Raw genomic sequence first — 24995 nt, 5'->3', positions numbered from 1 at the left:
ATACAAAATACAAGTAAAACATCTTTTTTGAAAATAGCATGGTCCCAGGTTGAACTTCTTTATATAGACACGAAACTCAATTTCATGCTCCTTTTTGTATTCTATTCCATATCTTATACTATTTTACATTTTCTATATAGTTTATCCCCTCTTTTAATTTTCTCAATTTTATTTTGATTATCTCATCTCAATTCAAATCATTATATTTATACTTTTGTCTGTTCTGTTTCAATTTCATATTATCTTTTCTCATTAAACAAATTTTCTCCTGTAGTTACTAATCGGAGTATGACACTTTTATATCTTTTAATTACATCCATTCAACTCTTATTTAAACTTCAATATATACCTTAAGTTTATGACCTTCAATATAATACATAATACATAACTTCCAATCAAATTCTGCTTGGTACATTCTTATAATACACACTATTTTCTTTAAAAAAAAAGATTGTAAGTATATGTAATTATAAACCCTCATTCCATTCCAGTTCAGTTCTATCATTAATAATCATTAAAATCTTAACATCTTTAACACTTCTTTTCAATTAAATATCATACTTCCTTAAAAACACATATAATCTCCATAATTAATTTTTCCCTTATTTCTGTTCACATATGTTTTATAATCATTAAATATACCTTTTGTTACATTTATTTATTGACAAGCATTCCACTGAATTACGATAGCTATTTTATCAGACATTTTAATCATACATTGTTTCATATTTTCTAAAATTATTTCTGTTTCTAATATAACCATACTATCTTATGTACCTTTGCAGAATCCCTTTTTCCATTAAGTTTTCACCCATTATCTCTAAATAGGCCCTGTTTCTCTATATTTTGCTTCTGTCCTTTATAACTTCTTTTCCTTTCTTTCTTCCCTCTCATCTTCTCCCTCCCCCTTTTACCCCCTTGTCTCTCTAGTTCTAATTCTCTCTTCTGCATTTCCCTCTTCTGTTGCTTTCTGATTTTATACTTATTTTTCACAATTTTTTGGGGAGTTGTTTTTCCCAATCTTAAACTTTCCATTCTCTTTCCCCCCTTTCCTTCCCCCCCCCTTCTAAGATTACTTCTTCATTAAAGATGGCTTCTTTGTCGCAATCTTCTTGTTCTGCAGGCATTTCTTGTTTCTCATAGTTCCAAATCTCCATTTCTAAAAACTGAAATACGAAGCCAAAAGAACCTCTCCCTTCTTGTGCATCTTCTTTGTACTTTTTAAGTTCCATTTTCAGTTCTTCTAAAAGTGGAGCCATTGTAAACAGTTTTAAACAACCACCCAATTGATTTTAGTCATTCAAAATAATAACCAAGAATCCAGAAATCATCAAGTAATCCAGATAGTCCTGAGTTATATCTTCTTATTTCTTTTTTGACTTTCTCTTCCTGGGGTTTTTGTTGCGATATTTCAGTTAGAAGTATCTTTTGGAAGTCTTGTTGAGATTTTGCTGTAAGTTCTTTTTTAATTCCAGGCAGTCACCTCCCTTCCAGATCCTGCCCTTTTATTCTTCCTCTCTCCTTTCCTGTTTTCAAAAGCTTTTACCGTATTTGCCGGCGTATAAGACGACCCGGCGTATAAGACGACCCCCCACCACCACCGGAAACGCCCTCCAGAAATCCCCGGGGCTGCAGCGGCAGGGCAGAGTGCCAGGGGCCGTGGGAAGAGCAGGAAGGCTGCAGCCTCGGGCGGAGCAAGGCGAGCGGGATGAAGCGGAGCGACGCAGGGGATCCAGGAAGCCAGAGGCGCCTTCGCTGCGTCCAACAAGCATCCGAAAGCCGGCAGTGGATATACCGGCGTATAAGGCGACCCCCACTTGGAGGCATGTTTTTCGGGGCAAAAAAGTCATCTTATACGCCGGCAAATACGGTAATTATCCAGAAATCTTTATTATCCCTTTGACTTTTTATTTTCAGCATTAAATGCCTATTGATGTCAAAGTGGATTTTTTTCCAATTTCTTGCTTAAGTCTCTTAGCTGTCAGTATAGAAAAAGGAGAAAACCAAATCTTTTCCCTTTTCTCTCTCCTTCGCAGCTTAAAAATCTTCTTAGGGAACAATGTTATTGTTTTTTAATAGTTTCAATTCCAGGGTATCTTATTTGTTGCTTTTGCTGTTTGACCCGGTCAACCAAAACTTTCTCTTCTTATCTTCCTCCTGCACATTCTTTTCCGGTCGAGTTCTTCTTTGTGGTGGCCATTTCTGACCACCGCTGCAACCGCCTTCGGGAAAGGGAGTAATGGCCAGCTGGGGAGGAGAGATGCGGCTCTCCTTAACTCTGCAGACAGTCTCCCCCCTCTTCGCCACCTCTACGGGGTGGCTTAGCCCCGAAACCAGCCGGCTCGGGGTGCTCCAGCGGTGAGCACAGATCGAAGCCTCTCAGAGACAAGGTTTCGGTCTGTCGCTGAAGAAGCTCAAACCGAAAGTTCCGCAATTGCTCAATCTTCTTATCCTCTGCCTTCAGGACTTCTTCAGGGTCTGTTGGAGCCACGGATGATGAGGACAAAGCTATCACCGAGCCATCCATCACCGGCACCTGAAGGGTCTTGGTTAACGCTGGATCCATATTATAAAACCAGCAGTTATTAGAAGACAAAGTGGCTGCTAACCCTGGTGAATCTAGTTGCCTATGTAAAAGAAAAGTTGGTCCAGAGGAACCTGAATTTCTCCCACCTTCTCTCCAACATTCGCTTCGGCCCTAATTTGAGCTGTGTTCTTTGCTTTAAACAACAAGGACTTAAACAAAGTGGGACGGAAGAGACCAGTAAAGGCCAGCTGGTCAGGCACTAACGCTTTGTCATCAGAAAAATCAGATTATCTCTGCTCCTCTTCCACTGCCATGGAAGGCTGGCTATGCACTGAGGGATCAGGTGAGCCGGGGTCTTGTAAGACCAGTCTGTTCCTGGGCGGAATAGCCTGGTCGGGTTCTGTAACCAGAGACCATTCAGATGCCTCTGAAGCTGGACCCTTAAGAAGTTGAATTCCTTCCACTATACCCATGATGGCGAACCTATGGCACACTTGCCACAAGTGGCACACAGCCATTTGTGCTGGCACGTGAGCCACAGGCAAATTTACTTCACTGTGCATGTCCGCGCCTCACAGCTGATTTTTTTTGGTTGGTTTGAGGCCTTTTTCGGTCTCCCAGAGGCTTGGAAAAAGCCTCTTCAGGGCTTCTCAGGCTGAATTATACACCCATTTTGTAATTTCCTGTAATACTGGAAGTGACGAAACGGACCTATAATTCAGCCTGAGAAGCCTTGCAGAGGCTTTTTCCAAGTCTCTGGGAGGCCGAAAACGGCCTCAACCAGCCGAAAAATAAGCTGTGAGATGCAGTGCAGGTAAGGGGCTGGGGCTGGGGGAGGTGGCGATTGCGCAGGGGGCATGTCAGTCTGGGTGCTGGCAGGCAAGTATGGGCATGCTGGCGCGCTCGCAATTTTTGGCACAGGAGCCCAAAAAGGTTAGCCACCACTGTACTATAGTCTAATTCAGGGATCCCCAACCTTTTCGACGCCGCGGCCCGGTTCCGGCGTCAGCTGGGCGCCGCGCCCGGTTCCGGCGTCAGCTGGGCGCCGCCATCTTTTTGACGAAAAATCACTTCCGGTGGCGTCACGGAAGTGATTTTCGTCAAATAATGCGGCGCCAGCGCTTCTGGTGAGCTTTTTCGGGTAGAAATGGCTTTCTACCGGAAAAGCTCACCAACGCTAGCGCCGCCATCTTTTTGACGAAAAATTGCTTTTTTACCAAAAAGATGGCGGCGCCCAGCAACCAGCGGCCCGGTAAGGCTTGTTCTGCGGCCCGGTACCGGTCCGCGGACCGGCGGTTGGGGACCCCTGGTCTAATTGGCCTTGGTAATAATGTCCTCCATACGGGCTGGAACTTCATGTTCAGGGGAAGCCATGTGGCAGAGGCCTGCTGATCTCTCATAATCTGCCCACAGTAGTCAACTATAGGTCTGTAGGATCCTCAGCATCATCTGGAGACCAGGCCTGAGCACGAGGCCTACTTTGAGGAGCAGGCCCTGCCTCTGCATGTAGGCGACTGCCTGGTGAGCTGAAGCTGAGTCATTTGCAGGAGGAGACTTTTGACTCTGCCCACCTGCAGCTCCCTGATTTTTTTTTTAAGCTGTCTTTCTAGTGCCTCCTGATGCCACATGGCATCCTTTTCTTCCATTTTGGAGGGCTTTTGGAGGCTGGGGCCTTTTTAGGCGCTCTGCTCCTAGATGTTCCTTTGGAACTTGAGGGGCTGTGGCTGCCCTCCCTTGGGAGCTTGCTTGAAGACTGGGCATCCACCATTATAACCTGAAGGATGTGGCAAAGGAGGAGAGGGGTGGGAGGGAGGGGGAGTTTGAAAGTGGATTTTTAGCCCTACCCCTACGTACCCTTGCCCGATGATTTCTCCTGACCAACTCCACTGGCTTGTTTCAGGCCTTGCAAGGCCTTTAGCTAGGGCTGTAACCACGCCCTGCCGGATCCTGTCCTTCAGGCCTTGTGCCAAGCACTTCACACCTGAAGTGGCTCTTCAGACCCTGATCAATGAGGGCCAGGTCCTCCGAGGTTGACTGAAGTCCCCGCACCATTTAATCCTTACCTCAGCGCTGGGCTGTCTCCCACCAGTACTGGCACTAGTGGTAAAAGTGCGGCCGATTAGCTGTTATGCGGGCCAATTCCTCCTGCCAATGCGCACTCGTTGCTACCACGTGGTCATGGCCTGCCTTATTTTCCAAAGTTGTTCTTCAAAAATAATTATAACAGGTTTCCACTAATCAGATCAAACCACCTGATGTATTTGCAGTCTATACTTTTATTGGTATTTTCTCCTGTCAGCCCAAATCGGGGGTGGGGGTGGGGTGGAGAGTGAGAATTTGCTTAGAGCCTAGAAGACACAAAGCTTCTTTGTAAAATAGAGGAGAATACAAGGAACAATTGGATAATAATGAAGCCAAGAAAGGAAGGATTTTCTGTGTGATAAATGAGCTTTAAAAATGCCAGAACCAAGTGTCAAAGAATAAAAAAGTAGTGTGTTATGGAAATAAAGGAATAAAAAACAATTAAAAACAATGCACACGTATAACTCCAAATTTAAAAAAAACAATTAAAATGCATTTTATCTAATTAGATAGGACTTTTGGTTTTGTGGCACAATGTTCCTTATTGAAAAGATGTTCTGGGCATATTTGGTTAGGTATTGCCAGGAAAATAACAAGTGACATATATTTTTATGGAAATTTGTAACTTTAAAAGAGGCAGATGGTTTTCCATTCAGTTATGTGTCATAGTCCATTTCTAAGGTCACCAAGCAGAAGGAAGACGATTACTACTACTACTACTACGACTAACACTATGGATGATTTGTAGTAGATAGCAATAGGTTTTGATTTTCTTGTGGTTTATTTAACAGGATGGCTAATAGCAGCAAAAAACAATCAATTGGATAGGATATAGGATATATGTGGAAAATTCTTCATTTTATGTTCTTCTACCTTCTACCAAACTATCATTCTGTACTTGGTGAACTTCTGGGTCCTGCAATTAATAAATTTTAAAATAATCTAGCAATCTTAAAGAAATCTGCCTCATCCATTCTTCATCAGCATGTTACTTAAGAGCTAAATCCAGTGCGTTAGTAATTCCAAATTTGTATTTCCAAAGAACTGCCAAGTTCCAAATTCAATGCATCATTTTTGGGGGGAAATAAGTATTTTATGTACCCTGATAGCTATATAAAATCGGAGTGGATTAATTGCAAGTTTAAGGGGAGAAAGTACATTTAAATTTACTGATTTAGCAGGTGTAGATTTACTCTAAAATTCTGGATAATTTTCAGAGTGTAGCAACAAAAATAGCTTCTGTGCCTAAAACTGTAGTGTGAAATGAATGAGGCTAAGAAGCATAGCCATTGGTTTTTAAATAGGAGAACTATGAACTCTGTTCATTTGATACATAAAGTAATTTGGAACTTGCCAGTTTTTTATATATCTAAAGAATTAGCATTTTAGAAAAAAAAGGAAATGTAACTTATAGATGTAAATTTTGAGAAGATAAAATTTTACCTGTTGATTGACACATTCCTTGGAGGATAATGAAGAATAGAACTCTGATGAACTTTGAGTCTGTTCAGAAATTGAATTTGCCACATCTTTCAAATAGCTGTTATGCATAATATATATGTTTTTGAAAGTGGCCGCTTCAGGCATAATTTGATTCACCGTGTCTGTAATATAACTTGGACTTCAGTTATGAGCACCAAGAAATCTGTTTTTTTTTTTTCAGGCCCATGGACAGAATATGTGATTAGAAACAGATCAGATTATTTGTAAGAATAATGAAGTAAGTCTCTGTGTGTATGAATATGAAAAAGAGAGAACATAATCTCAGATAGAGCTTTTATTGGACACTGAATTCGATTATGCTGAAATTCAGCCCCAGTTCATTATAAACAGAAATAATTAAAAATGCATAGATACAAAATATAATATCTACTTGTTGCATTTATTATTATTGTCCATGAGGAGGTTGTTTTGCCGTGGAATTGTTTTAAAATCCATGAAACAAATTAGGAAGTTGCCTCAAAAAATAGCGGTGAAATGACATTTAAATTCTTTTCTTAAAAAAAAAAAACTAGACATATTTTTGGATTATAGGTACATCAGTAGCTATCTGTTATGAACTCTTAAATGAAGTTCTTTTATTGAATATAATTATAGTTTGGGGCAATAAATAATGAAAAATTAATGATGCATTTGTGAGTTGCAGAAGAATAGTTTGCTGGTCCCCATTTGAAGATAGGCATGCTGAACAAGGTTTTGCCTTATAACACAGACTGACTCCAATAATACTGTTGTTGCCTCCATTTCCACCAACTGCACAAACTTGGCTACAGCCCTCTGAAATAGGAAAATATAAATACAGATAAATGCAAGCATCAGCAATGCACTGTTGCTCATTTCTTACTGAAGCTGTTTAGAAAAGATGAAAGAAGGATGTAAGAATTTGGTGAAACTGAACTCCCATGTCTTTTCAAGGACAATGTAAGTACTCTCAGGATAACTGGAATGCATGATCACAGGGGAGAAGAGAGAATAGAATATGTTTCCAATTCTAGGGCAATGGCCATTGTCGTTAGATGAAATGGAATGTTCCGGTGCTAGGGGCAAGCATGCCCACTTTTAGTTCAGTGCAAACAATGTATCCTGATTGCTTTAGTTACTCATTGTTCCAGAAAAATAACTTACATATAAATATATGCCCCAGAGGTGCCAGTGACTAGCCAACCTTGCCTGATTTCAGTTGATCAGCCCATGTTAGAATTTGAATGAAGGACTGCTTCAATTTTCCAGAGTTGTAAGCGAGACTGAATATTTGTGGGGGGAGGGGTCCAGAAAATAACAGCAAAGCATTTTCAAATTGTTGTCAGCAAAATTGGATTGTCTTGAGAGTGTATTTATAATTTGAAACAAAATAATCCAATTCTATACTTGTCTAAACAAGATTTACAGATGTTTCTTTTAAAAATAATTAACCCTGTTAATGTAAGGGTTATTGTAATTATGGCTCTGAGTAGAAAGGTGGGTTTTAAATTGAATGGACAACCTTTTGGAGACAAGGGCAGCAGTTTAAGTTTCTGGTGATGCTGAATGCACAGAACAATTATACCTCTTTCCCAAAAGGGAACTGCTATACATTTTTGCAATCACATTAGAGGGAGTCCCAGGGAACAAATAAAAACATACGCCTCAGGCCTGCAGGTTTCTCCTCCCTGTGGCAGTAACACCTATTTAATATTACTTCACAGAAAGAATCTACCACACCTTTCGATGAATTTGCATAGCTGTCTGCAGTTACAAACAGCTTGAGGCAGCAAAATATTAAGAAATACTATGATAGATAACATTCCTAAAGGATTGTTTCAAATAAGGAGAAGGTATGATTAAAAATCTCATTGGCAAACCCTCCTTCCAAAGGTTCTCCAATAAACAGGCTGCCACCAATCACACTGAATATCCTGCCATGAACTAGTCTAGTATGTCCTCTTAGGAAATTTATAGCCTTTCCATTAAGGATTTGTCCCTTCAACCATGCTTTTTTTTGGAGGGGTGGGTGGGAATTGCTTGAAGAAGTCCCTGCAGTTTTCTTGGCAAGATTTTAGAGGTGTTTTGCCATTGCAGCCTTCCTAGGCTGAGAAAAAGTGACTGGCCCAAGGTCACAGGACTGGCTTCATGCCTAAGGTGCAACTAGAATCTCATAGTCTCCCAATTTGTAAAGGACTGTAAAGGACCTGGGAATACTCACCTCTAATGATCTAAGTGCTAGAGCCCACTGCAACTACATAGCCAAAAAGGCATTAAGAGTTGTTAACCTAATCCTACGTTGCTTTTTCTCTGGTAATATCTCACTAACCAGAGCATACAAAACATTTGCTAGACCAATACTCGAATACAGTTCATCAGTCTGGAATCCTTATTACGTATGTGATATTAGCACAATTGAGAAAGTCCAGAAGTATTTCACAAGAAGAGTTCTCCACTCTTCTACTCGTTGTAGAATACCTTATGCCACCAGACTCGAAATTCTAAAACTAGAAAACCTTGAATTACGCCGTCTTCGGTCAGACTTAAGCATGGTATATAAAATCATACATTGCAATGTCCTACCTGTCAATGAATACTTCAGCTTTAACCATAACAACACAAGAGCACACAACAGATACAAACTCAAAGTAAACCGCACCAAACTTGATTGCAGGAAATACGACTTCAGCAATAGAGTGGTCAATGTCTGGAATACTCTACCCGACTCTGTAGTCTCTTCCCCAAACCCCAAAAACTTTAACCTTAGACTGTCTACTATTGACCTCACCCCTTTCCTAAGAGGTCTGTAGGGGGCGTGCATAAGCGCACCAACGTGCCTACCGTCCCTGTCCTATTGTTTCTCTTATTCTATTATTTTTCTTATATGTACCCATTTCATATATTCACAACTATGTATACACTTGTACTTATTATCTTGTAAACAATTGACAAATCAAATAAATAAAATAAAAATAAATAAAATAAATAAAATTTCTAGCCTCTTCCTTTAACTACACCAAACTGTCTCAATTAGCCACGCTTAAGGAATATAGAAAGCAAAGGTCTTTCAGTCTTCCTGCCCCAAGTCCCAAAGTACAGTTTTAACAAATGTGACATACACACACACATGTGATTTTAACCCCATTTATTCAAATTCTGTGCTAAAAATTATTAAAATATTTGTCAATGACAGAATTTCATTTTTTGATTTTCCAGAAACCTTTAGGTCATCTATATAAATCAAAGCTGAGATTTTATTAGTACTTTTTGGTGTTTGATACATTTCTTTTTTCAAAATTGCTGAAAGTGGGATCATAGCAATGACACATAAGGGTTGATAATGAGTCACCCTGGAACATGCCTCTCCTAATGTTGGTATGTTTTTTTCATTTCCAACCACCAAGTTTGTCTTCCACTGCTTCATTTTTTTCTATAAACATTTCAATTACATTAGTTGTTTCCAAACATTTGATTATTGTAAGAGAAAGACTAGCAGAGCCAGAGGGAGGAGTAAAAAGAGCTTAGAGTCATTACATAGCCACAAGCTAGCTAATTCTTTTATCCATCCAGCATTTATATTAGTTTTTAGTTGAGGTTGCTACAGAGCTTTCCAAAACTAAATTGTTTCCTATGTTCCTATGGAAAAATACTCCACTCGTCCACTCACAATAGAATTCCTTATGCCTCCAGGGGCGAAATTTTGGGCCTGGACAATCTGGAACTGTGCTGCTTGCAGTCTGATCTAGCATAGTTCGCACAATTTTCTGCTATAACATCTTGCCTGTCAAAGAATTCTTCAGCTTCAATCACAATAATACATGGACAAATAATCGATACAAACTTAAGGTAAACTGCTCCAAACTCGATTGCAGAAAAGACGACTTCAGCAACAGAGTGGTCAAAGTCTGGAATGCCCTACCAGACTCCGTTGTTACAGCCTCAACCCCTTACAGCTTCAACCTCAAACTCTACCGTGGACCTCACCCCATTCTTAAGAGGTCCTTAAAGGGGGTGTGCATAAGCGCACCAGCGTGCCAACCGTCCCTGTCTTACTGTCTCCATTTATCTGTATTTATTTCCTTTGTTCTTATTTATACTTGTTATCTTGTACATGTTTAAAAAACAAACAAAATAAAATAAAATGTCTGGTTTTCCATTTTCAGGGTTTTGGAGAGTTTATCTGTGAGTCCTGGCTGTGTCTCACTCAGAAGATTCACAGGCAGTCTTGCATAGCCTCAGGAATGCCACTGTATTGTGATCACTTTGGACAACCTTGTGTTTTTCTGGATGGCATACATTTATTTTTTTTAATTTTATTTGGTTTGTCAATTGCTTACAAGATAATAGGTATAAGTAAAAACATAGTTATGAATACATGGATACATACCCTGTTTCTCCAACAATACGGCCTCCCCCAATAGGAAGTCCCATCATGTTTTATAGGCATGAAATGAAATTAAGCCCCTCCCCCCAAATTAAGGCCTATATTAAAACATGCGAAATGGGGGGGGGAAATGGCGGGGGGGCTTGCCGTTAGGAAGCACTTTTGTTGCACACCCAGATATGGTGCTACCTGCGTTGACCCCGATACAAAGTGCCCCACCAACGCCGAGGTCAACATCCAAGCCGTTGCCACCTGCCCGAAGATGCAAGGAGGGGGGAAATTAAGTCACCCCCGAAAAGACGGCCTAGCCATTTTTTCGGGGCTCAAAAAAAAATAAGACCCGGCCTTATTATATGAGAAACACGGTATAAGAAAAATAAAAGAAACAATAGGACAGGGACGGTAGGCACATTGGTGCGCTTATGCACGCCCCCTACAGACCTCTTAGGAAAGGGGTGAGGTCAATAGTAGAAAGTCTAAGGCTAAAGTTTTTGGAGTTTGGGGAAGAAACCACAGAGTCAGGTAGAGTATTCCAGACATTGACCACTCTATTGCTGAAGTCGTATTTCCTGCAATCAAGTTTGGTGCGATTAACCTTGAGTTTGTATCTATAGTTTGCTCTTGTATTGTTATGGATGAAGCTGAAGTATTCATTGACAGGTAGGACATTGCAGTGTATGATTTTATATACTATACTTAGATCGGACGGAAGGCGGCGTAGTTCTCGGTTTTCTAGGTCTAGAATTTCAAGTCTGGTGGCATAAGGTATTCTTCAACGAGTAGAGGAGTGGAGAACTCTTCTTGTGAAATATTTCTGGACTTTCTCAACTGAATTAATATCAGATACGTAATGTGGGTTCCAGACTGATGAGCTGTATTCGAGTATTAGTCTAGCAAATGTTTTGTATGCTCTAGTTAGTAGTGTAATATTACCAGAGAAAAAACTACGTAAGATTAGGTTAACAACTCTTAATGCCTTTTTGGCTATGTAGTTACAGTGGGCTCTAGCACTTAGATCATTAGAGATGAGTACTCCAAGGTCCTTGACAGAGTTTGGATCCTCAACAAGGTCTTGACTATTCAGCCTGTATTTTATTTTCTGATTTTTTTTTGCCAATATGTAAGACAGAGCATTTATTTGTTGAGATTTGAAGTTGCCATTTGTTTGACCATTCTGATATATAGTTGAGGTCTTTTTGAAGGGTAGCAGTATTGTCTGTGGTGTTGAATAGCTTTAAATCGTCAGCGAAGAGATATATTCGGGACACAGTAATTTGTCTCATTGAGTCTGACATTCTTATAATCTTTTGCTTTCCCAAATTCCTTGTTTGATATTTCTTACAGCAAAATGGGTGCGTAGAATTGAACAGTATAATTTCGTATTACAGGAAAGCGGGGAATGGCATTATTAAATATTCTTATATATTTTAAAAACAGAAGTTTCATAGAGGTAGAAAGTAGCACAGCAGGACAATTGTGCAGCAGAAAACAGAGATAAAGGTGGAGAAGAAATAATTAGCATCTAATAGAGACAATAAAAAGTCTCATTTTGAGAAAAAGACGAGTAGGACAAATGCTCAAAATAACCCCCACCTTCGTTCTGTATGGTATAAGAATATTTCCCTTTCAAGACTGTCATGGAGTGTGCCTTGCAATGAGTTAAGGGTAATGCTCTGGGTCATTGGCTGATTTGTAGTAAATAGGTTGTTAATAAACATATAATGGGGACAAGCTGCATAATCCAATTGATCTTACATTTCTTTGTTTCAAAATTGAATTGACTTGTTCTAACTCCATTGGTAAAAAAGGTATCCCAAGAAAAGCTGTAGAAATATCTGGGATAGGGTTGTTGTTTTTTTTTTACTAGATGGAGTAAAAAATGTCTACTATAATTAAAGGGACAAATCCAACTGGATCATGTAATCATTTCAGCCAGCAGTTACAATTATAATCGAAAGGCCAGGTTCTAGTGACTTCTGCTTCTTTCTACAGCACTGTATTTGGGACACAATGTGAGACCTGGAAAATCTGTCTCGAAAATTTGGATTGGACTTTCTCTTTTATTGCTTGCTGTCTTGCTGTATGAACCCAATTGAATCCACTGCAATAATTCGGTGCAAGCCTTAACTGTAAAGTACTTAACAACAGTTGGAATGAGCTATCTTATTTTGAGTAAAATAGCAAGCTTTTATAGCCGAGTCCAATTGCTGCCCTTTGGGATATGTAGAAAGGGCATTTTAGGCTCCAGAAGTTTGAAAAACCTAAATATTTAAAAGTTCTGATTTGTTTGATGGTGTGTCCTCCTATTTGCCAGTTCTGTACCTTGTGAATGGAAAATACAGATACTTTAGATTTGGAATACTTTATCACAAGGTTCTCATTATTAGAACAAAGCTACCACATCATTACCATAGAATAGTAATTTCATACACCATTAGCCCAGTGTAGGAGGATGAAAGTGTAGGCTGTTTAAACTAGCCACAAGTGAATTTATGTATACATTAAACCATGCTGGAGGTACACACAATTCTGTTTTACTCCTGTACTCATTGGTATTTGTTTGGTTTTATGTTGTTGGTCACTGCAACTGACTTTCATTCTTGCATTATACATTCTAGATTAGTAGAAGCAGACATTTATCGATTGTGCTAGTTTTAAGTTTGTGCCACGGTCTAATCGTAAAAATCAAGTTGAATGCACCCTTAAAATCAGTGAAAAGCACAAAGGCAGATGTTGCAGCACCATGGTATGGTCCCTAATATAAATCTTTTTTTTAAAGTTTTTTATTTTGTAACAAAGATAAAGACAAACAAATAAAACCATCTTTCAACAGTGTGTCGATTGGATGCATATCTCTTGTGCTCATAATCATATCATACATTTCTTGTTTATATTTATAACCATTCTAATCAATATTTTATATCACATTTATCAATTGTTATATTATTATTAGCAATTATTGTCTTTCAAGAATATATTTCATCTTTATTTAAATTATATTCATTTTCTTAATCTAATTCAATCAATTATAATATACTATTATTACATATTTCAATTTCTAATATAAATCTGCCTTCCCGAAACTCTGCAGAATAGATTAAGACTGAGGGCAGTCTGTGGAAGTTCAACTGCAGGTATATTATATCAATATAGAACTAGCAGGAAGGGGATAGAGGTGAAATTAAGATGAAAATACAGAAGCACCTTTTTACAGGTACTCCCCAGCACATTTTATAAATGTCTTTTTAGTTAGCAATTACTTTTATTTCAGTTTATTTTGTTTTATATTCCTTTCTGCTCTGCTTCTCCACTGAGCTGAAGGGAGAATCCAGGATGGGTAGTCTCTAGTCTCCTAGCTCTGCAGACCGAATTGAAAAACTGAGGACGTACCCCCTGGTAACGGCCTCCATTCTTCACTCGGTCTCACTGACCAAACATAGGCAAGGAGAGAGGCAAAGGGTTTCATAATCTGTTATTCAGATATTTTGAATGGAACTTCTTGGGAATAAAAATACTAAACCAATATTTAATACATTGTTTTGACTGTCATTTGTTTCTGTTTTTAGATAACAACTCTGATTAACCATAAGGATAAACCAAAGAAGTCGGATAAGACATTGAAAGCAGTCCAACAGGTGGGCCAAGCGGTTAAACTAGCTGTTGGAAAATTTGTCATGGTGGGTGAAGCCATAGCCAATGAAAACCAAGAGCTGAAAGAAGAAATGAAGGCAGCCTGCACTGAAGCGAAGCAAGCAGGTAGGTGAAGGTTTATGAACCTGAGAAGCAGGGCATCATTTGCAATAAAAATACCAGCTGCCCTCTATACTGTTGGATTTAGTGAATTTACCTGCAACAGAGACTTGCATTTTAATCTCTTAAATGTTTGGAGAAATACCACAGGATATTATTTTAGATCAGATATCTCCAGTTTTATTGAAATCGTATTACCTCCTACTGTTGACCTCAGTCAGTAGGGAAGCATTAACACAAAGAAACTCTGGAATAGTCATGGTTCTCAAAAAATCTCTGCTGTGATTTAAAACAGTAACTTTAATTATGAATTTGTTGTTATTTGGAGCATGAATTACAGTTCCTAATGTCTCAGAATGTTGGGTGATGTGAGATAGGCATATTCTAGAAGATGCTTCATGCTTAAAATGGGACCAAATTCTTTTCAGTGAGGATCATTTGGTGATTACAACAGGCTTCTTTCTCAAAATAAGAAAGTTTACAGAAGAATTAATTGATAGGGCGATTAAAAAAGGTGCACCACCATTCTCCATATTTTGTCAGCATAAGAATGAGTAAATAAGATATATAGGTAGTCCTTGACTTACAACAGTTCATTTAATGACCTTTTGAAGTTACAATGGCATTGAAAAAAGTGACTTATGATAATTTTTCACACCTGCGACCATTGCAGCATCCTCTTAATCACATGATCAAACTTCATTGCTTGGCAACTGGCTCATATTTATGATGGTTGCAGTGTCCTGGGATCATGTCATTTTTTACGACTTTCTGATAAGCAAAGTCAATGAGGAAGCCACATTCACTTAACAACTAACTATTACTAACTTAACAGTTGCAGTGATTCACTTAACAACTGTTGCAAGAAAGGGCAAAATTCACTTAAACAGTCTCATAGAGCAGCTGAAATTTTGGGCTCAATTGTGGTTGTACGTCAAGGACTATGTATGTATATTAAAGAGATTTATATTATGTGTTCTACTCAGTAAATTTCCATACTTCATAATGCTGTAACATGAGTTTCCTTGGTCCCCAAATCATAGTCATTGAAGAAGATTATGAAAACTAAAGCAGTGACATTACATACTGTAGTATATTTTAGATTATTACCGTATTTGCTGGCGTATAAAACGACCCCCCAACATTTCCACTCAAAATATAGTTTGTTATATACTCGCCGTATAAGACGACCCCCCCACTTGGAGGCATGTTTTTCAGGGCAAAAAAGTCATCTTATACGCCGGCAAATACTGTAGTTATTTTGATATTATGCATATAAATTCGTATTTACATGTGTCTGTCTATCATTTACCACTAAGACACTGTGTAAGCAACATACTTACTCTGCTTTACAGCAGTAAAACTAAACTGAGTAAAAAAAATTGAGTAAAACTATATGACCAATTCAAACATCCAGGGTAAATTTCATTTAAATTAAAAAAGTAAACAGATAACAGATATTCAGAGTTGGAAGGGACCTTGTAGGTCATCTAGTCCAACCCACCCACCCCCGCCCAAGTGGGAGACCCTACATCATTTCTGACAAATGGCAGTCCAATCTCTTCTTGAAGGTCTCAAGTGATGGTGCTCCCACAACTTCCGAGGGAAAGCTGTTCCATTGGTTGATTGTTCTCCCTGTCAGAAAGTTTCTCCTTATTTCCAATCTCTCCTTGTTAGTTTCCATCCCTTATTCCTTGTCTGGCCTACAGGCGCTTTAGAAAATAGCTTGACCCCCTCCTCCCTGTGGCAGCCCCTCAGAGCACTATCATGTATAAACAAAATATACAACTAAATGTAGAAGTATAGAAAATGAAATACAAAATATGGAACACAACAATTACATTTATTTAAAATGTGGATAATTAACTAATCATCCAATATTTACACAGTGTGTATGTTATTCTGTGTTGGGAGTGAAGGATGTTTGAACTCTCTTAGATGGACTGTCTAAAGGAGCGTGTCTCGGAGTAGGCAGGCGTTACTCCAGAACCCTGGCCCTTCCCGGCGGAGTCCCTCGGGTGTTCCCGCAACAGAGTCCTCTTGCAACGCGTCCGCTAGGTCAGCCAAACGATCCCGGTGGGGTCACCGGAAACGCCCTCCAGAAATCCCCGGGGCTGCAGCGGCAGGGCGGAGTGCCAGGGGCTGTGGGAGGAGCAGGAAGGCGGGCAGCCTTCACATGGCCCTGCCTAGGGCGACAGGAGCGACCCACGCTCTCGCTCCCCCCAGTCGCTGCAGCCTTGGGCAGAGTGAGGCGAGCGGCATTCGAACCTGATTCAGAGACGCGGGGAGGCTCTTGGCGGAGCGACGGGGGGATCCGGGAAGCCAGAGGCGCCTTCGCTGCGTCCCACAAGCATCCGAAAGCCGGCAGTGGATATACCGTATTTGCCGGCGTATAAGACGACCCCCCCCACTTGGAGGCATGTTTTTCAGGGCAAAAAAGTCATCTTATACGCCGGCAAATATGGTAGTTATTATGGTCAAAGAATAGCTAGGGATCTAATTTCCAGAAAATGTGGTTTCAGCCTCAAAGATGAGCAAAGGGCTTTTAAGGAAAGAACGCACTATGACACTATAGAAGCTTTGTTTTTATTTATTAAACTTATTGTTATAAACCATTAGTTACAAATGTTTTAAAATAAAGATGAACAAGCTTACTTCCTTCTAGAACATAAGCAACGTCCTACTGTATCCAACAGTAGCGCATTAAGTCCGGCAGTCTCTTTTCATAGGGGTCCCCCATTCTGCAAGGAAACCCATTAGATTCCAGCAAGGGGGCCTTCAGAGGCAGTTACACTGCCATCAAGGCTAATCACTATTATCCCCCTGATTGCCCTGAATTGGCCCAACACTTTTTTGAATCCAGCCAAGCTGGTAGCCAGCATCACATCTTGTGGTAACTATCGCCACCATCACATGCTAAAGATAATGCATAGAATTTTAAATTCTCTTGCTGCACCACTTATGTTGATCTATTCTCTTTTGTAAAATACGGTTTTTACCAGTTGATTGTGTTTCGGAGCAAGGCTGAACTAACTACTTTCTGCTTATAGGTGAGACCATTGCACAGCTCACAGACATTGCAACCTTGGATCGTCCAGAATCTGATGGCCAGATAACAATTTTTACAGACAAAACAGGAGTGATAAAGGCTGCAAGGCTCTTGCTTTCCTCAGTTACAAAAGTATTGGTTTTGGCTGACATAATAATTATTAAGCAAATTATAGCTTCTAGAAACAAGGTAATTATGATTTTATGAACAGTGATTGCATACAGTTTTATATTGTATATTATGGAAGTGATAATTTAATATTTTTAACTGGCATTGGAGTTCAGTCCAAGGTCATTGTATGTGTGTGTTTGTCTTTGTGTATGTACATACATTTTCTTATTAATAGGAAACCTAAGTGCTAAACTTTAGCCAGATAATACATTATAGATATGTATAGCCATTATGGGAGCAATAAATAAGCCTTTCATCCAGTAATACATGAAGTTAAACTGCATTGTGTATTGAAAGAGTACATAAATCTTGACTGTATGGGCCACGCAGAATTGCTTGCATCTAAAAATAGAAAACAAGAACTGATTTTGAAAAATTCTAAATTTGTCTTGTCAGTAATCTATCATTCATGGTTTCTTTTCAACATATTTGACAGGTCCTTATGACAATGGATCAATTAGAGAAAGTGAGCAGTTTTCAGGAATTTGTGCAAATATTCAGTCAGTTTGGAAATGAAATGGTGGAATTTGCCCATTTAACTGGAGAGCGACAAAATGTAAGTGCTACATAAAAGTATCCGTTCAATGTTTTGTAGAAAGCATTACAAAAATTACTTCATTCTCAATTCTGGCTCCTTCAGAAAAAATAGTCACCTGGTTAAAAACTTACAATTGGTGTTTATGATGTGTGCATCCAACCTGGAATTTATTGTAAGACATAAAAGTACTTTGGATCAGTGAGATCCCATCTGAGCTGTCACGGTAAAAGGCAGAATACCACTGACTTTAGTAATACTAGGGACTTTTAGTCTCAGCATCTGTCCTAATTGAGCCACAGCAGGAGTGTTTCCTCCCAACTGTGAAGTACTGGCAATCTTGGATGACCCAACATTTGCAAAAGTACGAAAGGAAAAAATAAAGCAGAAATATGCTGGGAAACTGCCATTGTTAAATAAAAAACAAAACCTCCAAAATAGCCTGAGTAGTATCGAATGCTGACTGACCATCAGTGGGAAAATGTTCATAAATAGATTGCGGGGTCAGCAGAAATTCTTCCCCAGCATGTAGACCATAGTGAGAAGTCTGCAAGTAGCTTCCCACTTAAGCACTTAAGACTGCCTGCCAGAATTTGCCACCAAATTACTATAATGAAGAAAACCACCTTGATTTTTGTGGCAAAATGAAATGGTTCTGACAGGCATAAGACACTAATGTTACTTAAGCAAAGAGAAAGCCCCTGCATCTAGTTCTAAAAAGGTGGGGAAATGATGTTCTAAATCAGGGGTGTCCAACCTTGGCAACTTTAAGACTTGTGGACTTCAACTCCCAGAATTCCTCAGCCAGCAAAGCTGGCTGAGGAATTCTGGGAGTTGAAGTCCACAAGTCTTAAAGTTGCCAAGGTTGGACACCCCTGTTCTAAATCTTTTGGACATACATTGTTGCCTTGCCCTCTGCTGTTATCTACCCTGAAGAAAGTGGTAGAAAAGTATGGTTACTTTTCCTGCTCCTGGTCTAGACTAGCAAACAGTTCCTTTAATTGTTCTATACTAGCAGACAGCTCCTTTAATTCTGTTGCAACCAAATCTATTTTACGAATAAATTGTTAAATCTTTTGAGTTCATTGTCTGTAACTTCTATTTTGTAAAAGAAAATGCTTGTGTTAATATCTGTGGAATGTTTTATTTTATTAAATCAGAGAAATGAGACATGTCTCCTTTACTGACTGAAGTTATTTCAGCGGTCATTCTCACTGTATTTGGAATTCTAAGAATTAGGCAAAATTAACATCTTGGGGAATATCTTATTTTGCGGCCGGCCGCTCTCCCACCATCTGCTTGCCCGCGGTTGCAATGGCTTACAGGGCTTCCCAAGGCAGACACATTTTTTGCTCGCATGGAGAAATGATGGAGACTTGAAGCTTTATCTGCTTGCAAATGGGATGCTTTGAAACGGAGCTAAGGATCTCCTGTCTCCCCACCCCACCCCGTGCCTCTGCCGTGCACTTTTTGCCCAGAGGGAGACGAAGCTTTGCCTGCTGGCAAATGAGAGGTTCGAGTCTTCTCCATTTCTCTGTCCGGGCGAAAAGTGTTTGGGTGCCTATGGGGCGCTTTGGAACGGAGCATGAAATCCACATGAATCTAATAGTTCAGAAGCAACAGAAAAGCTGCCCAAATTTCTCTCCATATATCATTGTCAGGCATCTGTCTTTTTTTTATTATTATTAATTAAAAGGTATGACATGCTTTGATTTTTAGTAGTTGTCCTGTACTTCCCTTTGTCAAGAATTATTCGTATCCGTTAGGAGGTTTTGCTTTTCTTTCCTTAGGATCTGAAAGATGAAAAGAAGAAAGCTAAAATGGCAGCTGCTAGATCTGTTCTTGAGAAATGTACCATGATGCTTCTCACTGCTTCCAAGGTAACTAATTTTTTCTGTTTGTTATCAGCAAAGCAAAAGATTTGAGAGCTGCTCTCTGGAACACATGGGGACAGCATTGATTAAAACCACATCAATCAACATGTCTAGAGACTAGAAAGCTTTCTGAGGGACACCAGAGGAAATGTTAACAAATGTAGTGGCTGATTCACTGATGAAACTGATACACACACACACACACATTAATGGGGTTCACCTTGGTAAATAGCACAGAAAGATCCAAATAGTGTTGATGTATTTTTATTTACCTGCTTGCTTATTGTTTCTCCCCCCCAAATTATTGATTTTTTTTTTTAGACCTGTTTAAGGCATCCTGATTGTGAATCTGCCCGTGTTAACAAAGGAGCAGTCTTCCACAGAATGAGAATAGCTTTGGAACAGGTTATAGAGATTGTAGCAGACACTCGGCCCAATGGAGAAAATGAATCAGGCCCAATGAGCATTTATACTGGCATCAAGGAATTCAAGGTAGTATTCAGATGAGGCTTTTTGGAGACTATTTATAGATGCAACATTTCATTGGTTTAGATCAATGGTGGGATTCAAAGATTTTTACTACCGGTTCGGTGGATGTGGCTTGGTGGGTACACTTTGTGCGCGTGCATATACTTCGTGTGTGCCGTGTACCAAATGCGCACTTTGCGCAGGCACAGAGGCATTCCAACTCACCTCCTGCAAGCCTGCACTCTTCCTGTCGCTTCAGCAGCTGCCTCATAGCATTCTGCTATGCCACGCAAAGCAGCTGTACTTCAAAAGCATGGAATAAAATTCGGTCTCTGCTGCTCATCGGCCTTACCGGCTTGGCAGAACCGGGCAGAACTGGTAGAATACCACCACTGGTTCAGATTTGAACTTTCAAGTGATTTTCAAATACTTAAGTATGTTCAAGACTTTACAGTGCACTTTGTTCATAATCTGTCCAGGATTTTATGAACTAAAAACTGCCTGTATATGTATGATTGAAATATGATACTTCCTAGAGGAGAATGTGTCTGTATCTTGGTGGAGGTGGTTCACTAAAAAGGTAGATAATGTTGGATACAACTTAGACTACTAAATAGTTGACCCAATTTGCTGAAATGTACTCATAACTCCAACCCAATATGCTGGTAACTTCTAATGTGTATTAAAAATGGCAAAACTATATTCAGGTAGTCTTTGACTTACAACCACAATTGAGCCCCAAAGCTCTGTGGTTAAGTGAGATATTTGTTTAGTGAGTTTTGCATCAATTAACATTCTTTCTTGTCACAGTTGTTAAGTGAATTCCTGCAGTTAATAAGTTAGGATCACAGTAAGTGTGAAAAATGGTGATAATACACTTTATTCAGTGCCATTGTAATTTTGAATGGTCACTAAATGAACCATTATAAGTCGAGGACTACTTGTAATAAGTATTACTATACTATATGGCTTTTCTATAATATAATCTTCTTAGTGTTATATCTCACTGGAGCACTATGATTATTTTTCTTGCAATTTTGCCTGTTTCAACCCAACTTTTGAGGGGAGGTGGGTATATGAAAACTTGACAGATCACTTGGAAAGTGCTTTGCACAAATATCATCTGGTAAATTCCCTGTTCATATCAGCCATTTTACATAGATGGTTGTGTGTAGGTTATTGCCGTGTGGGAAATGAAATTATCTCACTGAAGTCCGTTATCCTTTCTGTATTCTGAAAAGAATGCAGCAGGATGTGGGTGTTCTCTGACCCATGTGTTAGACATGGGTCGTATTTATAAAATTTTAAAGATTTACATTTTTCTACTGCTGCTCTAATTGTAAACTGTAGTAGAAACAAACATCTACATGTGTTTTGAGACTGGGAAACTTGATGCCTTCTGAATCTTTTGAACCCCGACTCATCACAATCCTAACCAGCAGTTACCCCAAACATTGGCAAGACACCAAATTAACTGTCTCATTAACTCAAATTAACTGATGCATGAATCTCAATCGTGAGATGTGCATAGTCAGCATAAAGACATTGAGATGCCATCTTAAATTCAATTAAAAGATTTTAAGCAATAGTTTAGGATGGAATACATATTAACAACAATTAGATCTATTACAGGTGGGAGGCTGAGAATGTGTGGCTTGTTTTAGGTCTGTGATGGACAGGGGTGGGATGCTACTGGTTCTGCCCGGCTCTATAGAACTGGTAGCTCTGAAGAGCAGCAGACACAGAACTGGTTCTGTGTCTGTTGCTGTTTGGCCCACCCACCCACCCGGACTGTTAACTGACCTTTATTTCCTGCTTTTTCAACCTCAACTGCTTTGCACGGCACAGCTGAGGTTGAAAAAGCAGCAAAAAAGTGGTTTTTCAAACGCTGCGCACCCATGCACAGCGCTTAGCTGTCCAGGCGGCACAGCTGATCGTGTATTATACGCACGCACAGCAAAAGGTAATTACCGAACCAGTAGTAACACCGGTTGAATCCCATCCCTGGTGATGGGGATATGCACAGAAGCACGGGGTGGGGTGCATGCGTGAGGGATGTGCACACATGCATGGGGGCGTGGATGTGCATGCATGCATGGGGACGTGCATGTGTATTTTATTTTGGGGGTGTGCACACTCTTTGGCACTTGGTGCTGAAAAGGTTAGCCATCACTGTTTTAGGTCAAGTGATGGAAGGGAGCTTTGATTCTAAGCCTTTCTCCTAACTGGCATACTGTAACTGCGCTGGTATTTCAGTCTTTTTTGCTTTTTTTAGTATATCACGTGTCCCTTTCCTCTCTTTTCAGAATAAAGTGGAAGGTCTGCGAGAAAACCTTTATCTTCTGCCAAAGGAGAATCTTAGAGCATTGCTGCGTCTTGTCCTTGAACTCACAGAAGATTTTACTGATTCTGCTTATACAAGCCATGAAACACGGGGACGCATCTTGGAACTCTCCAAGCAAGCAAAGATTGAATTGGAGCAGTTGGTGTCAGCCTGGATCAGTGCTGTAAGAAACACTTTCTTCTCAGTTGGTTTTAGAATAATACCGATACTAAATCAGCTTATACACTCTACATAATAATGTGTATCATCCCTGTATTGCAGATTCTATGGAGCAATCCACCCTTGCCATTTAAAACCGGATTTTACAAATGTTTACCTAAATCAGAACAAAATCTCAATATAATTCCTTTTATAAATGCAACTTTTCTCTAACAGATTCAGAAAAAGATATATATATAGTACATATTTGTCCTCTGCTGTGCTACTATTGTTTACTGTTGTAATTTATCCTCCAGTGATCTTTATAGAGAGTGGGACAATAGTACCCACTACTCTCAGCTAATATGGGCAATGTGAAAACGTTAAACCCAATACATGTGGAGAACTAAAGATTTAAATTTTCTCAAAATGTAGGGAAGAAATTGAAATCATATAGAACTGAAATAGAGGCGAGCCTTCAGATTAAAATTGGGAACAAAATTGCCATTGGTAAGCTCAATGGTTATAAAGTGTTCTGCCACATGACCATTTCACTTCACCGCAACAGTTCTTGCAGTCCCAGTTGTCCTTGTTAAGCAGTGACCACATGGGTCAGTAAATAAGCTGATAGCTGACTGGGAAGCCAGTAGGGAACATTAGAAATTGTGATCATATGACTGTGGCTCATTATGATGTCATAATTGTGAGGAGGGCACCAAACACCTAGATAACAAACATGACCATGAAAACACTACAATAGCTAAAACTCTGTTATAAATACTATTTGTTCAGTGTCATCACTAGTTTGACTGGTTGCTGAACAATAGATCATAACCTACCTGTATATGCAGTATTGCTTAACAAATCTATTTATTGACTTTACAACATACTATACATTAGAGCAGTATATCTTTCTGTATGCCATCTGTAAAGCCACAATTTACAAATTACAATGGTTGGCATCACATGTTTCCCTAAGTTAAAGTATGCTTCATTTGGTTTTGGTTCGTTTGATGTATGAACACAACTATTATGGTTTGGAAAACTATGTAAGCAAACACTGGATTAGTGTGATGCATTAATCCAGCTAAACTTTCAAGCAACAGGTTTGTCATAGCAACAATATATTTCAGAACAAATTTTGCTAAATAGGAACAAAATTGATTATTGTGATTAATTATTCATATGGAAATTTATTGAGTTCTTATATTGCACTAAACCATAAACTGGTTTGATTTTAGCTAAGCATATTGTTCAGCACATTGTGTAAATCAGTCAATTGTTTCTTATTCAACAAACTATGATTAAACCATGGTTCCGCACGATATATGAACTAATGTAGAATTCATGCATCTCTATTTTAGGCATATATTTTCAAAGCCACATTTGAAGGTTCAGTGAGCCTTTCTTCCAGATAAAATTACTGTTTTATTTTAATATATAAAAGAGCAAATGACTTAAAGTAATGAATTTATGGAATTTGAAATTATTTTTCTTTAGCAAAATCAGAAGAAAAGAGATGTCACAGAGGACTTGGAAATATCCATTCTAAAGACGTGCCAGTGCATGAATGAGCTTCAAAGAGAGGTAAGTTAGAACTCAGTATAATCTGGAATATATTTTAGAGTTATGATTCCTCAGACTGAATTATTATAATCTCATTAGAGATATAATGATATAACAGTGTTTCCAACTGTCTGACTTTGCCATTTAACCAACAGGTTGTTTTGAGTGGAAGCCTGCTGGCATAATTTTCATGCTGGAATACAAATTGTTTGGTATTATTTCAGAATCTACCTGCTTTGTATTCATAACAATTCACTTTTAATACTCAAGTTTATGAGCTGCATAGATGTGGGTAGTGTATCAGCCTTTTGCCTTCAGAGTCCCTCCGACCTTGATTGCTACAAACTGATGGTATGGTTTCCTGCCTAGACTGAAAGAAATAGAAAATTCTCAAAAAAGGGATATAACAATTCACAAGAAAAGAGCATTTCTCAAAGATTACTCTTAAAATCGCTTTTATTCACAGAGAGAACTTCATCAACAAAGAGACATTAGAGAGTGGGTGTGTCAACTGATGAAAACAAGGTTGCAATTGAACTCTGTCCCTTTTGTACATTTATCACATTTTGACAAAAGCATTGGATCTTGCAGATGTCTTTGTTCCCAACAAGTTTTAATTTTTGTTGAAGACCCTGGGATTTGAACA

At 39.1% G+C, this 24995-nt stretch overlaps 1 protein-coding gene across 1 annotated transcript in view; it reads left to right on the top strand.

The window, feature by feature from the left end:
• CTNNAL1 (catenin alpha like 1) overlaps positions 1-24995 on the top strand; it is a 67302-nt gene that overhangs the window by 15088 nt on the left and 27219 nt on the right. The window contains exons 2-8 of the mRNA XM_026672495.2: positions 14021-14210; positions 17255-17442; positions 17861-17980; positions 19750-19839; positions 20155-20325; positions 22608-22808; positions 24284-24370. Coding sequence (XP_026528280.1) covers positions 14021-14210; positions 17255-17442; positions 17861-17980; positions 19750-19839; positions 20155-20325; positions 22608-22808; positions 24284-24370 — 1047 coding nt within the window. The remainder of the gene's footprint in view (positions 1-14020; positions 14211-17254; positions 17443-17860; positions 17981-19749; positions 19840-20154; positions 20326-22607; positions 22809-24283; positions 24371-24995) is intronic.

Source organism: Notechis scutatus, chromosome 3 (assembly GCF_049901735.1).
Source record: "Notechis scutatus isolate UNSWTSFEM ecotype Mainland chromosome 3, rNotScu1.2, whole genome shotgun sequence".
Taxonomy (NCBI): Eukaryota; Metazoa; Chordata; class Lepidosauria; order Squamata; family Elapidae; genus Notechis; species Notechis scutatus.
The sequence above is the reverse complement of the archived record's forward strand: the minus strand, read 5'-3'. Positions and strand labels throughout refer to the sequence as shown.